The sequence below is a fragment of the Lissotriton helveticus genome, chromosome 5_1 (genome assembly GCF_964261635.1).
Source record: "Lissotriton helveticus chromosome 5_1, aLisHel1.1, whole genome shotgun sequence".
Classification (NCBI taxonomy): Eukaryota; Metazoa; Chordata; class Amphibia; order Caudata; family Salamandridae; genus Lissotriton; species Lissotriton helveticus.
Genome location: NC_136065.1, coordinates 138500912 through 138516356, shown reverse-complemented (window position 1 = coordinate 138516356; position 15445 = coordinate 138500912). Strand labels below are relative to the sequence as shown.

At 44.9% G+C, this 15445-nt stretch overlaps 1 protein-coding gene across 1 annotated transcript in view; it reads right to left on the bottom strand.

Moving 5' to 3' along the window:
* Positions 1 to 3580: 3580 nt before the first annotated feature.
* The window catches only part of LOC144754269 (uncharacterized), a 43840-nt gene continuing 31975 nt past the window's right edge, over positions 3581 to 15445 (bottom strand). Inside the window, exons 2-3 of the mRNA XM_078641896.1 lie at positions 6961 to 7763; positions 3581 to 5092 (exon numbers count right to left, since the gene is read on the bottom strand). Of these exons, the coding sequence (XP_078498022.1) occupies positions 4056 to 5092; positions 6961 to 7399 (1476 nt within the window). The 5' untranslated portion in view covers positions 7400 to 7763 and the 3' untranslated portion in view covers positions 3581 to 4055. The remainder of the gene's footprint in view (positions 5093 to 6960; positions 7764 to 15445) is intronic.

The following is a 15445-nucleotide window of genomic DNA, read 5'->3' as shown; positions in this document are numbered from 1 at the left end:
ATACAATACCAATAGCAACGCAAATGGCTTTAACTTAATCAAAGGCGAGACCTATTGCATTTTAAATGCTTGTTTCACTAGGCAATCAAGCTCCGTTCTTTCACCCGTTTTGCATGTGAGCAAGTTGTGTGACGCAGCTCCTGCCACTGTCAGCTACATTTTGCTGTTAAAGGTGTGGTGCTCCTGTCCATATTGTAGCCGTGTTGTGAAGTCCTTCACTACATAAAAGACAGTTTGCATTGCCAGGGCTAGTTGTAGGGTGCGATTGTAACTGGAAATCCTCACAATAGGTGAGAAGTGCTTAGTTCAGGCTTTGTGTGAAGCAGTTTTTGAAATGCAGTAGTCGCTTTTGTAACATCACTCCGCACTCTAGAGCCTCACTCCTACTGGAATGCGTTTCTGCTCTAAGCGCATTCCCGAGAGTACTATTTTCGCGCATGACAGGGGGCGCCTTCTGGAACTAATTCCCTCTGCACACACACATGCCTTTGTTAAGACCATCTTACCCCACAGTGGGTTCCACACCGAGTAACTGCTGCAGGTTTGCTTGTAAAAACATTTTGTTTCTATTTTAAATATATGCGCGCGTCTGTGAATGTAATTGTGTGTGGGGGGAGAGGGCGGTTATTAATCATAAAACATTGGCAAGAACGTTGTAATTATTGGCAAATCATTCCGAATGGGTGCCACAGATAATGAATGTCTTCTGACAGTCGAAGTTGTAAAGTGTTTAAGGTACACACAGTGTAGTGCCACGTTACTCGTGCAAAGGAAACGCTTTAGAGTGGGTCGGCACACCAGCATCAGAGATGGACCGCATCTATACTAACAACGCTACTGTAGTGTGCAGCTGCACCACAGACCTCCAGCGGGGGACATCTGGCACCGCCAGAGAGGTATGTGTTGTGTGCAGTACTGACGCAAACACCTCTGTGGTGGAGCACTGCGTTCTAGGTAAGATGGGGGTGAGGAGATGTGGGGATTCGAGTCTCGGCGTCGGCTCCAACATCCTGTGATTCTAGGCAAATTACGTAATCTACCAGTGCTAACAAAAAAAAAGCTGAGCTTCGTCCTCGTGAAAACTCAAAACTCATTTCCCCAATAGCAGTGCAAGCCTTCCCCTTTACAACCACCTCACAGGACGTTTGATAATGACATCACTCCACAATCTAGCGCCTCACTCCTATTGGAATGCGTTTCTGCTGTATGACCTTCGTCACCCGCGTTCTGAAGCGCATTAACTGTGAATTCGAGATGATTACTCAAGCCAGACTACCTTTCCTGATGTCTGACACTGCTTTCTGAGTACTTAAACTGGATGATGGCCTGGGCCGCATGGACCCATGTACCAGCCCATAACACATTGGACAGTTACTACCCTGGGATCTTTTGGTAGTGGAGGACGGCCGACTCCTGCAACAACTCCAAGGCTCCGGGTGCGCCGTGGAGGTGGGCTGAACCGCGCACAGATAAAGAGGAATTAAGGATCACAGTGGTGAATGCGCCCTAGTGTTCTACAATAATGGGAGGCTACCAGCCCCCTCCCCCCCATCAGCACCTGAATCGTGCCCTGATGTACAGTGACAGCGGGAGGCTGCCAGCCCCGTCTTCGGCACCTTGACACCCAGCATACGTGAAGGGTGGTGGTGCCGCACTAGAGGTGCTGGGGGCTTCTGGTTCAGATGAAGACTGCTCAGAAGTATGTCCGATCTCCTTTACCCCGGAACTTACCTCGTTGGTGACTCCCTGCCAGCTGCTGACTGTCTCTGCGACAACCATCTGGTTTCAGACCTGCCGACTCCAAATCTCGCTGTGTGGGGACACTCGCGCCGAGGATTCGGTTGGCTCTATTCCATGAGGCATGAGCGCTGCTTCCGCCGTCTCACTTGGCTATGGAGTGGGGCTACGTATGAGGAGTCTCAGTTGGGAGGAGGAAGTCGATCTTGCAGCTCAATGCCTTCCTGACATGGCTGCGCAACGTCAGGCTTGAACAAACTCAGTTGCTTTTAGTTGTACTTTGGGGCCTCGGTTCGCCTGAATAGTGGACATCACCGCCCCCCTAGGTTTCTTTCTATATGGTTTCTATCTACCTTGAGCAGTGTTTCAAGCCACCCTTGTGCATCACAATAGCTGCTGGCTATATGATGTTGTGTATGTTGATTAACATTGTAAATGTCTCTATGGCCAATATATTTGGGATGCATCAATCGGAATGTCCACGTTTCGGTGCATCTAAGTCAGGCCCGAGAGAGAGAGAAAGTCGTACTGAGCTTGTCTTTATGTGGCCATGTGCTTGAAACACATTGCCCCATAAAGATAAGAAACCTTTCACGGCAGAAGGAAGGCAGACGAGCCCGTCCAAGTGGGCCGTCTGTAAAAGAGAAAAGTCCACGTCACTAAAAAGCTCTTACCCAATGGCTGGCCACCGTTTAGCATAAACGGTGACGCCGGCCAATGGGAAAGAGGGGCGGGGCTTAAAGCCCTTTACTGAAAGCCCTCTAAATCATTAAATCTCGCCAGCGAGACTGCGCATGTGTGCAGCCCATGCCAGTCGAGACCTAAAAAGGGATACTGAGCGAGACGTGTGCTGTCTTGGTATTCCCTACACTCAGTGTGGTCTTCCCATCCTGCATCCTCCGTTCTCTCCAAGGGCAGTCGCCAACATTAGTGTTTTTATCGCACGCGGACGTTTCCCCTGGGGCGATTGTAGGGCCATCTTCTCTCCTACGGATTAGAAGTCCGAGGTTAGTGAATACTTGACAATTCTCATGCCTTACCCATTTACTGGCCAATCTTTTGATTTTATTGCTTTTTGTAGTGCTAGGGTATTAAAATTTCTACAGTGGGTAATTGAATATGGGGCTGTGAGCTCATTTACCTATTGATCAAGCAAGATGGAATCTAAATAAGAATAGTTCCTAACCTCTAGAATGATGCAGTTGATTCTTAAAGATCTGTGTCCCTTGTGTCTTCTACTTTGTACTGTGGTCATGACTTTGAATGATGGGAGTGTGAAGGGTAAGGAGAGATGGTCAGGCCAGTTTGCAAGAAATGGGGTCTTAAAAGATGCATTGAATGGAGATGAATTCATGTAATATGTATAATGGCAAGCAATATACCTCTGCCTGTCTGTTGATATAAAAATATGCATATTAGAACATAATAACACTGTTTGACTGTAACTTTAATTCGTTATTTGGCGGCACAAATAAGAGAGTACTTTAAAGTTCTTGATTGATATTAATGGAACGTTTGGAGACTTAATAGTTTGATGCAAGCATAGAGCAAGAGGTCTTCTTAGTCACTGTGACCAAAGGCGGAGATATGCTTGCAGATAAATACTGCCGCTGGGGTATGCTCTCAACACTCATATTGACCATTTCCCAGTTTGTATTGGTTGATGGCGAGTTATACCTTTGTTCTGTAACTCAAAACACTGCATGAATTACCCATGACTACCAGTCAAAAAAACGTCAGCAACAATTCAAACTATGCGAATGATGTTGGCAGCACACCCTACCATACAGTGTGTATAAAGTCACATGCGGGCAGGCTGCCTTACATACCACACACATACATCTTTAGCCAATGCTGTTTTATTCCTTTTTTGGCAAAAGAAATACTTTGATTAACATAAAGACAGCCATAGCTACAGCTACTAGAATGCATAGTAAAGAAAATATCCACCAGCCCTTGGCGGACCCTGTTTGCGACACAGGGCAAAAGGGTTTCCAGTTTGGTTGCAAAGGGCAGAGTCATATAAGAAATTAATTTAGGGAATTCAATGCTCTCCCTCATGGTTTGCAGAGGAGTGATATACAGAAAATAAAAACACTTTGTTTGCATTTTTAGAGGGCAGAGAGTTTGATTCCAGAGTGCTAAATGTCAGTGCAAATCTTGGTTGGTCCTTTTGATTTCTTCAAGTCAAAGACTGTCAGCATACAACAAACCAATGGCGCAGGGAGTACTGTGTATGCACTGCCAGCCATCTTTAAGTGCACCAGCTCCTTGTGCTGGTTGGAGAGACACCGCTGCCAGGCGTTGGTGCCTGTGAGTTATTGACCACAAGGTTGTGTGGTGTCTGATGAGATGGTTCCAATGATGGGGGTGAGAATGGACGGATTGGAGGTGTTGTCAGCAGTGCTGACCTCACTGCATACATGAGGGGACAAGTCATTGCAGACTTGCTCCTTTCTTTCCATAATCTTAACAAGTTTATGAAGGCTTTGACTTGTGCCCACCATATGATGCTCACTGGGGGCAACTATTTTCTGGGTCATGTTTGAAAGTCTTCTCATCAATACTCCCTGCTTTTTGACAGTCTGGCCCTGCACATTCATGGCTGCTTGCAACCCCCCCAGAACCTTGGTGTGGTGAATGGCATGCTGATTAGCCTTTCCCAGGTGCATGTTGATGTGCTTCACCTGGGCATACGTACGTCGCACAACTCGGGCTACTCCTCGAACTGCGGAAAGAGTGTGCTCCTGTGCTGCTGCCGCGGATTCCTGTGCAGCAGCCACACGTTCCTGGGCTTGTGCTGCTCGCTCTGTTGCAGCAGCCTGGCGCTCTTGTGCAGCTGCGGCGCGTTCTAGTGCATCAGCTTGGCGTTGCACGACTGCGAGCCACTGCACCTGATGAGAATGCAAATGCTGGTGCTGGATACCGATGCGTTGGGAAGGGTCAACTGTTGCCATATAATCGAACTCCTCATCTTCCTCTTCTTGCATGTTTATGGGGGATACAGCCATAGTGGGGTGGACCCAGGCTGTTGTTGTGGCTGGCGGGTGGTGTGCTTGAGTGAAATCCAATGACAGTATTGATGGAAGCCCAGCTACTGAGCTATCTTCATCTGGGTATGAGTTATGGCAATGTGGCGGCATGCTTGCCTGTGAACGCGTTCTGCGAGGACTGGCAGAGTTTCCTGATGTCACCTGGACTGGGGTAGGAGGTACCCTTGCAGATGGCTGAACACTGCTGGTTTGCTTTCTCTCCAGAGTGATGCCTGATGCTAATTTGTGTTGATCTTCATCCAGTGAGCTGGTAGATCCCAAATCCCACTCTTCAGTTTTCACTTCTATTTTAACTGGTATATCTGCAAGAAGAAAACAAGGCTGGGGTCAGTGTATAGTCTGTTATGCATGACAGGCCCCATCACATCAACATGCACCATGTATTAGTGCACTTGTAGCCTTGTGTTATTTGTACTAGACTTACATATTCATTGTTGTTAAGTAGCGGGCAGCAGTGGTATAGGTTTATGACATTGAGGAGGGCAACATTGAAGAACCGTAAAAGGGACATCATGACAAAGACATCGGTACATCTAATATGTTTATAATTCATGCAAGTTTTCCACAAAAGTTCTGGCGTTAGAGAGGCAGTCACCCCTATTGTTTGATGCACGTTCCAGACAGAGTGCTCACTTCAATGCTTTGGCGTCTTACGCGGCATGCTAGCGACTATGCTTTGTGTGTGTATCCTGAGCTCGCCATGCCTGTACCAAGCCTGAAGCACTATGTTTTTTTTACCATAACAGACTTAAGATTTGTAATACAGTGATGTTGAACATACACAAGAAGACGACTGTGGCAAAAAGGAGGTTGGTCAAAACCCTTTCTAAAAAACAGAGTCCGAGTGGCATATGGGGTACTGAATACAGTTCTGTTTGTGTTTTGCACAGCTGGCCGTGATGCAGATGAATGTTTTCACAGGAACTAGGACTGTAGATGCATTATAAATGTCCAATCCATCTGTGGACTGGAGAGGCCAACTACATAGGAAGACCTCTTGAGAACAGCATTGCCCTTCATTCTGTTTGTACATTAAGCACTTAGCCTTGCATGCTTTCACTTATGTTGTCCCTCTGTGCAACCCACCAACAGAGTGACCCACTAGGTATAGATGGGTACAGAGCAGCCCAAACCTCTGATAGAATACTGTGGGTGGGATGTCAATCAACAGTTCATGACACTGTGCATAAAGAAAGATGTACTCTTCATGAGCGTTATGCTTCCATCGATAGTCAGTATGTAACGGGATGCTGCATAAGACCAGCTCGTATCAACAAGCTCAGTTACTACAAGATGTTTCAAAGGTAAAGGACATTGTGGGACTCCATAGAAATTACAGGATGCCGGTGACATATAAACGGTTATAAAAGGCAGACAGGGATAAGCAACTTGGAGGAGATGTGTTTCCATTGTACTGTCTTTTCAAAAGCTGAAATAATCCTTCCACACCCCCTTGAGAGTTTGAAATGCACCTACCAGTTCTCTTTTGTGGCTTCCTCTCCATGTCAATATATTCAATCAATCAATCAATCAGGAGTTTGTATAGCGCGGATACTAACCCATGAGGGCCTCGCAGCATCATACTTTATGCGACTGACTCCTGGTCCAACCTCAAAGGGTCTTGAATACTCAATACGCTTAGGGCATAAAATGCTGTTTGTAGTCTATCAGCAAGTCAGAGACCCACTTAACTGGTAAAGCACCTCACATCCCCAAGGATGGGGTACATATCTATTTCCCACTTCAGAGACGCATTATGAGTTGTAGAGAAAAGCCTTTCTCTACGTTGCCTACGCAGTGGTTAGGTATACGGGATCTCAATGGGGACATTGCATAGGACATTGCATAGAAGCCCCACATTTCTGCTTTCACCGCCCTCATTGCTGTGTTGCACACTGTACTCTCCTCTGGTTATGTTCTTTCTCTGCATCTTTTCTTACGGATCTTACTCTGGCTTCTTACTCCCTCTCTGCAAATGCAATTCTGTAATGAGATAGAGCGACTGACTTAAGAAAAGAGGCAGTCAAGATGGGTGAGAGTGATGAGGTAGACCGGACTCGCCTCTTATGGTCTAATGCACATCCCAGGGCTCTGACTTTTTCTGAGAGTAGGATCATAGTGTTTGATGCTTGGGTGTTGGTGTGGAGGTATGTGCTTTTGCACTACCTACCTGTGTATGGCTCCTGGCTGTGTCGTTTGTCTGGTCCGTCAGAGCTTCGCGTGGGTGTCGGAAGCATCACAGCGTAGACTTTAGCCTGGAGTGCTGTGAGACACGCGTCCTCGCTCACGCCACTCGGAAGCCCCTGTGCCTGGTTGGCTGCTACCGTTTTCCTGATCTTCCTGTTGAAGTCATACCAGCGCTTCTTGAGGTCTGGCACGCTGCGCTGTACAATGTCCACAGCATTGACCTGTTCACTGATGTCCTTCCAGATTTTAGTCTTCTGGCCCAAAGATGTGCTCGCACTCAGAGCCCCATACAGCTGCTCGTGGTTGTTGAGGACTGATTCGATCAGCACCTCCAGGGCTAAATCAGGGAATTTCCATTTCCTCAGCCTGCCCCACATAGATGCAGTCTTCACACTGTTCTTGTGCCCTATATAACACAGCATTGTCAGCTGGCACGGCAGCAGGCAGAGGCCTGGCAAGAGAGGAAGGGGTACAAAAAGTCTGTATTGGTTTCTGTACGTCTGGAAATGAGACCGGATCTCTACATAGCAAAGCAGCCTTGGAAAAAGTTTGTTTAGTATGCTGGCAAGGTTCTATGCAGCAATTTGTTCCGGCACATGGGCGGTTAGGCAATTAAACATGGGATTGACAGGAAAGGCATATCAGGTGTTCGGGCAGCAGGGAAGTAACCACTCCGCCGGTCAGCTCAATTCAGCTCCTGCACAGTTCTTGCCACCAGCACAGTCGAAACCTTGGTGAAAAGTGTGCAGGGGTCCAGCCAGTTGCTTGCAGATTTGAGGTTGCCACCTTTTGGAAAAATAGGAGACAGGTTTTAATGGTCACTTTTTCATTGTGCCTTGAAGTAACATGAAATTATGGCATAAAGATGAATCAAAAATGTTTTGCATTCAAACCTCTGGTTGCAGATAGGACACATACAGAGTTTTAGAACTTATAGTAATCAGCTGTTATCACTGCACACGGCACCTGCACACTCCACTAGAGTGGTGTAACTTTGACCAGAATCTTAAGAACCATTCAACTTCCAACTTCATGAATCATTCCAATTGAATACCTAGTGCTAACCAAAGAAGCAATAAACATTGCTCTATTACAATCTGACCACTGATGTCCAAGAGTAACTATCAGTCCCAAAAACAAGCAAGCCAAGGTGGTCATTGGCACCCAGCGGCAGCTCCACATAAAACCTAAACTAGACCCCACACTTGCACAAAGTTACAACTCCAGCAACAATCTCAACCACCACTGCCCACATTCCTAAAGGGTGGCAGAGGGAAAGTTGCTCCACCACCTACATAATGTAAAATTATTCAAACCTCTTCAAACAGGATGTAATGTGGGTCAAGGGGCAAGAACTTTGGTCTTAAATACATGGAAAGGAACAATCCAAATCAGGAATGATTGCAACTTCACCACTTGCTTCTCCTCAATATCCTGGTGGATGTTGACGCTGTGTATCACAAGACGTTAAACCAACACCTGGACCATCTGTCGAAACAAAAGATGGTGGTGGCCAACACAGGTAAAACCTGGCTGCTACCAACACAAAACATGCCCGATGGTACTGGGTGAATGTGAGAAGTCGGGGTTCAGTGAAGAGTCGAGGGTATTGAGTGCACGGACCAGGGTCTTCAAATCCACCATCAAAAGAGAGAAGGGACACCAGTAGGGTCCGCGAAGAAGAATGTTTATGATCGATTACTGCAGTTTTCCTGCTATGGGGAAAGACTTGACATGGACGGGGTGATTCGAATGACCACCTGCTAAGAGAGAGTGGGTGAGATTGGGGGTTGAGACACAGGAGGGCAGCAAAAGTGGGTGTGGCATCTGCCCTTTCCACACACGGTAACAACAGCATCGCTGGTGGTCCCAGACTGAATGCTTACTGTATAAAAGAGTGACTGTGCTCAGATCCCTAAACACGCTACATACTTCAATTCAATCACTTGTTAGGAAATGCCCTGTAGTTGACAACTGTCAACTATAAATGTTTCTCTGTAAAGGTAATAGTATGAAATGTTATGAAGTAGATTATTTTTTCCCCCATTTATCACCCAGCGTTATTGATCTTTACTACAGATGAGTGTTTGCTATACAAGCAGACTTCTAAATATTACATGAGTGCATCCCCTCATGAGCCGCAATCTCAAAAACAAAACCAACTACATCCTCCTGGTGTTACATGAACATATTGCTACAGCACTAATACACACTTGAGCATCAACGACTAATAATTAAAATAATATGCAGAGCTCTAGATGACTAAGGAAGACTGAGGAATGTAATATGACGTCCTTTTTCAGGCATTTGCAAGTGTTTTTCAAGGATTGATCTGCAGTAGGAAAATGCACTGTTTAACAAATGTTATCAAATGTACCAGAAAGGCGTTATTGCACGTTTAAAGAATTAACATCCGTCTTGCCTGAGAAGTGAACAGTTGGGTAAATTCTCATTGCTGAACAATGTTATTTTTATCTTTGTCTGGAGTTTTTGTCAGACATTTTGCTGGATTTCCAGGAGCTCCCAGGCAATTTGGGTGAATAGAATCTCGCTCTCAAAGAACGATCCTGCTTATGAATGTTATTTAGGGCATTGGCAGTTCTACCAAGTTTATGGAAATCTCTCTGCACCCAGTGTCTAGAAAAATAGAAAATAATTCTGGATGTATAAAAATGTTTATTGCTTATTCTTTGAGAGAGTGCTGTCAAACAAACTTAAAATACATCCTGCAGAGAACACCTTAATAGTAACCAGATCCGACCCCAGAATTTAGTACCAGATAATATGCCATAGCTCCCAGAACCAGCAATGGTGGTGCTGAGATTGAGTCATCCAATATATGGCCAATGCAAACACTGCTAGAACATAATCTTTTATAGCTATGATAAACACCATCAGAACTGCGTCAGTATGTGAGCAAGAATAATAGTGTGTTTTATGTTGCTGATGTTACCGTATCTTTCAAATGAGTTGCTTACTTAGGCTAAAGTTGCACATAGAGACATGTTCGTGAAAATTTATTTTTTAATGACTTCTTGGCTGCGAATTGAGACCCCCATCACGCCCTGTACAATTGGTCCTTGAACAAGACCAATTACAATATACAGTTTGGGTTATATCTTCTTACACTGGCTTAAACTGTTGTCTTCTTCTGCTGATAAACCTATGGATGATCGCAGATCGAGGCATTTACCTTGGTTCTCTTATGTGCCTCTGTTATTATGCAACGTAGGTTATTCATCAAGACACAGGATAACTTGATAATTGGTAATATATTGGTTAAATTAAAGATAGAATTTCTATTGTGGCATAAACGCAAAAAGTTATGCAAGCATTAGGACAATCTTTCTTGATGAGACGTTTTTAGGTCTCTCCTAGCGTTGCAGCGCATATGCGCTACTCACTCTGCGAGGGCTATTGTGATCGAGGAGATTTCAGAAGGGGACTTGCAGCCCCGCCCCTCATTTTCATTGGCTGGCGTCATAGTTTATGCAAACGGTGGCCTCCGATTGAAACTGAGGCTTTTTTGTTTCCGCCCTGTCTCCTTTTTGTCCAGCCGATCCGGACTGGATTGTCTGCTTGCCGGCTGTCGTGACTGAATTTCTTATCTTTAGGGGGCGTGTATGTTTATGCCTAGGGGGTGTGAAGTGACGGAACAATTCTTGCTTCATTGCTTGGATGAGTCCCCATCCCGTCTAACGCAATGACCTTGTGATCTTACTCTATGCAATGTTTTTTTTTTTTTTAATAGAGGGCGGGTGGCTGGTGTCAGTCTCTGCATGCCTCAGAAGCTGGGTGTTTTCCCCTCGGGTGTTCCGGTGGCAGGCTGCACCGGGTCCCGAACACACTTTAGTGTAGTTCCTATATTCCCAATAGGCTCTGTGCATTGGAATAGTATATCCTATAGATATGACGTAGGACTTAGGTCAGTAGGTCTCTATCGAATATACTAAACTTAATAGTGAGTGCCAGCTAGCCCAGAGGTCACTAGAAAGTTTCTCGAATTCACAAGAAGGGATTAGTTTCTGACAACCGCATAAACATGACAACTTTGTTTCCCTAGGACTAGAATAACTATCTTCAGAGTCGTGGAAACAATAGATAAGTATTTCACTCAGTCAATCATGCATGCTTCGTTTCTCCAGAGTTACAGAGAAATCGTGAGATGGGCGTTTTCAATAAAAGGTTTATTGAACAGTCTTCTTTCTCATGCAAGAGAGGTGAACTGCTACAATCGTTAGACAGAATGCAAAGTATAATGCGTACAGTGAGAATATTATTATAAAATAATACTGTAAGAGCATTGTATGCTTTCTAAGCCATATAAAAATACATACATAAATAAACAGGCTAAAATACTCAACTGGTGCTTCTAAAATACGCCTACCCCAATGTACCTAACCTAGGTCTAGTACGAGGGAAGAAGTAAGTCTGGTCATTTGCATAGGTTTAGTTTTGCCAAGAATCTATCAAAGGTTTCTCTAGGTTCTAATCAGCTCCATACCTTAGAATGAAGGAGGTCTGGTATCTCTGTCTCGGGACTCGATTTCCCAACACCCCGCAAGGGGAGTCAGAAACACTGGAGCTGGATTTCTCAGCAGAGGAGGTCAGCTTCCTGATCAGTGCGTCAGCTGGAGAGTCGGCTTCCTTTGGCACTTGCTGTAGCGAACTGCGTCGGGCAAGTAGGTCGTCGAATTGCTCCGAACCACCTTGCTTTGCCATAGCAAGTGAAGGTATATTTATCCCTTGAAGGTGTTTAGGAATGCCATGTTTGACATAAAGTCGGGCATATGAACGTCATAAATGAACCCCTGGGGAATAGTTGTTCATTGTAAAACTAACTGAGTTCTTGGAGAAATCAATATTCAAGCACGGGGAAGTCCCTAACGGCTTAAGCTGGTTTTCCAAAAAATCGTTGTGACGTTTGGTGAACAGATGGAAGTAGCCATGCCTGTATTTGGGTAGCATGGGCTACGCCTAAATAAGGGCTTGATTTCTATTCCTATATAAGAGCAATGTGAATTGTACCTATATAAGGGCATGAATCTGGAAAATCCATTCGGAATTCGGAATACAACAACAGAAGGCTCGCTCGCCCTCCCCACGATTAGAAAGGGGGAGGAGGGAGGCGTTGTCAGGATTACCTCACCACGTTCAGTCTTGCTCCAGGACCTCAAAGCACGAGAGGAGTCTTATTGCACCATGCAGTTGTTTCACCTTCCTTCTACACATGTGAACAAGGTAATGCATAGCTGCACATCGAGGCGACACGGCAGGAATTATTTTGAGTGGAGCATCTTCAAAGTCACGGTTGGCTTAATTTAGTTAAGGGGGCCTGAGCAACTTGCCCCACTGAACTGGGCTTTCTTTTCTGACGAGCCCCTCATAAAACTTGACTGTTCCAGATATTCGAATACAAAAGGTTTGCTCCCCTTTTGATAGACTCACACTAAAGCAGCAAGGCTTGCGGCAGCCAGAAGTTGTTGGTGATCAATGCAGCTTTCAGTGACTGGGTGCAAAGGGGGGATAAAATGGTATTTGACTCTGCTGAGTGCGCAGCCTGCATGGCTTGTTCAGTTTGCTCAATCCAGAATGGACATTACAAAGTTATAAGGTTTCAACCAGAGAATATATTTTGATCCAGCACATTCTGATGTTATGGATAGAGTTTTGTGGTGAGTCTCTCTCTATGTAAGGTGGCAGCTTTACTGATTGTACTGTGGGTGTGTGATTTTGGTAGGTGAGCGGTGTAACTGGAGGGCATTGATGAGATCTCATGCATTCCTGAAAATGTAGGAATAAACTGTAAAACACACTACAACAAGCATTTGCAATGCAACAGGTCTCGCATTTTCTAAACTTTGACCTATTGGTATTATACATGATAATGCCTTTTATTTTAAACACATAAATAAAAGGCATTGTCATTTACAATGCCAATAGCTCAAAATCTATATTGCATTGCAAATGCTTGTTTTTAATTCTCAGGAAGAACTGGGCGGGCGACTCCTTTCCGAGATGGTTGGATCTTTGAAGAAAATCTTGCTTTTTGATAAGCTGTGCCCTGGAATTATTACAGCTGCTTTGCTTACCTCAAAGTGGGGAGGCCTGCATTGGCTGTTATCTGCCTGCAGTTTGTGTGTGGACGTGAAGACAGGTGAATACTTTCAGGTTTTTTTATTTAGTTAATGCAAAGTTTTGTAAACAGTGTCTTGCTCTTTTGCTTGCAAGAGCTGAGATCAAATCTTACAAAATGGATTTGGGGTTTCTTTTAAGCAAAGATCACTTAGGAGTTCTGCTTTATATAGCCTCACACTTTAGTGCATGTTAGTGCATGTTCATTGAGAGTTTGCGGCCAATTTGTGAAATAATGAGGCATCAGCAAGTGAGTTAGGCATCAGGGTCATGATAAAAAAGCACTCAGTGGTTGACAGTTGTAATGATGCTAGGCTATGTTACCTTGTAAACTGAGGTGTGCTGCATTTTGCTGTTTAAAAAAAAAACATGCTTTAATGGTGTGTAAAGCCAATGACAGCCAACTAGATTATGACAATATGTGGAGTAAAGTGGAAGGCAGTAGGTTATTTGAATATGTATGCATAGTTGTAGAAGGCTTCTATCTATTACTAGCATATCACAATACTAGTGGGATATAAATGAATTTGCACATTAGAGGACTGCTGCATTATAAAATTGATTGTATTTTGAGAAGTATTTAATTTTTTTATCTGAAATAAAACATTCAAAGATTGATTTATAAAGTGACGTTATTGGAATCTGCTGTAGTGAAGACTTATATCAATATAGTAGCATTAGTATGCCACGAGCTAAGCAAGAATATAAGATTAAGACATGTATTGCAGGTGTTTCTGTATAGTCTAAATTAGTTGCTGAATTGGGCACAGAAATTAAGGAGAAAAATAATGAAATGAAGGGTTTGAAAGCCTTTGTGCATAGCACCTATTCTAATATGTTGCTGAATATACTTGTGACAAATCCCCTTTCAAAGAGCCTCGGGCATGCCTGGGTTGCTGGGCCCAACTGTGGTGGTTTAAGGCCATTTACTCCTGATGTCAAGAGGCCCGACCTACTATGGATCCCGCTCAACTGGGCCACGTACGCCTTCTGCACTTGACTCTCAGTAGTATCTGTGGTCGAGCAGTCTAGGTTCTCTCAGGTGGGATGCACATACAGGTCAGTGAACAAGACTCAAACTCAAAGTGCAAACTGTATGAACAACAAAGCAATGTCCAGCCAAATACTTGCTCTAAGAAAAAGTTGTCTTTTATTTCTAACTCTATATATGCAAAGATCAAAAGCAACAACACAATCCACCTTGAGCTCGAGCCTCTAGTCGTGGTCAGGCAAATCCCTCTCCCACCCTCTATTGTGTAACTTGTTCAGGGTTATTCCATATTCACTGGTAGCCGCATCAGGGAATGCAAACTATGAGGCTGTACTCAAGAGTTCCTTTCGCTTCTTTTCTTTCTCTGCACTCAAACTAATTATGACCGCACTGGTCCTGTCCCGCCTGGACTACGGGAACATCTTGTTCAATGGCATCCCTCAGTACAGCCTGCGTAAACTGCAACTAGTGCAGAACCAGGCTGCCCGCCTGGCCTTCGGTCTTCCCAAATTCCACCATACCTCCCCCCTTCTGAAAACCCTCCACTGGCTCCCTGTGCGGGAACGCGCCTTGTTTAAATTAGGCTGCATGGCGTTCCAGGCCAGGACTGGCCTGGCCCCCCTTTTCATATCCTCTGCCATCAAGGCCTATGTCCCGGGCAGAGACCTCCGCTCCTCGGCTCAACTTCTTTTAGCAGTACCCCGCTACCGAAAAAAAAAACAGGGTGGCTCAAAATTTTCCACTCTCGCCCCCATGTTCTGGAATTCTCTCCCCTTCCATCTTAGGTCCCTCACCCAGTATTCCAGTTTCCGCAAAGCTCTGAAGACCTTTTTATTTTCTCAGTCTCTTCTCTCGTAAGCCCTGCCTGCCTTTCCAGTCGACTTCTTAGCGACTGTTCTTGCCCAGCTGGCTGCCTGCTACTTTAGCGCCAAGAAACCGCCCAGGTGTACGTTGCGCTTGATAAATATTTTAAAACTTAAACTTAAACTTCCACTCCTCAGGATTTTAGTCAAAAGCACCCATAGTGCTAGAGCACTTTCTGTAGCGAATCCATGGGCCCCTAAGGCCCAAGTTTAATTCTTACCCGGTCCTTCAGCACAGAAGCATTTGGCATAACAACGGATGACCTCAGTATGAGCAAGATCAAATCCTGCTCTGAGAAGTCACGTCTTCACCAGGCCGGCCTGGACTTCCTAAAATGGAATCCAGCGTCCCCCATACAATGTACCATTGCAGGCACACTACCTCAGTGTACATTCACAGCACACCTTGGCTCTGCATTGTACCCTTAGAAGTACACATACATTCAGCACATACACACCATCTGCGTCCACTGTTCGGC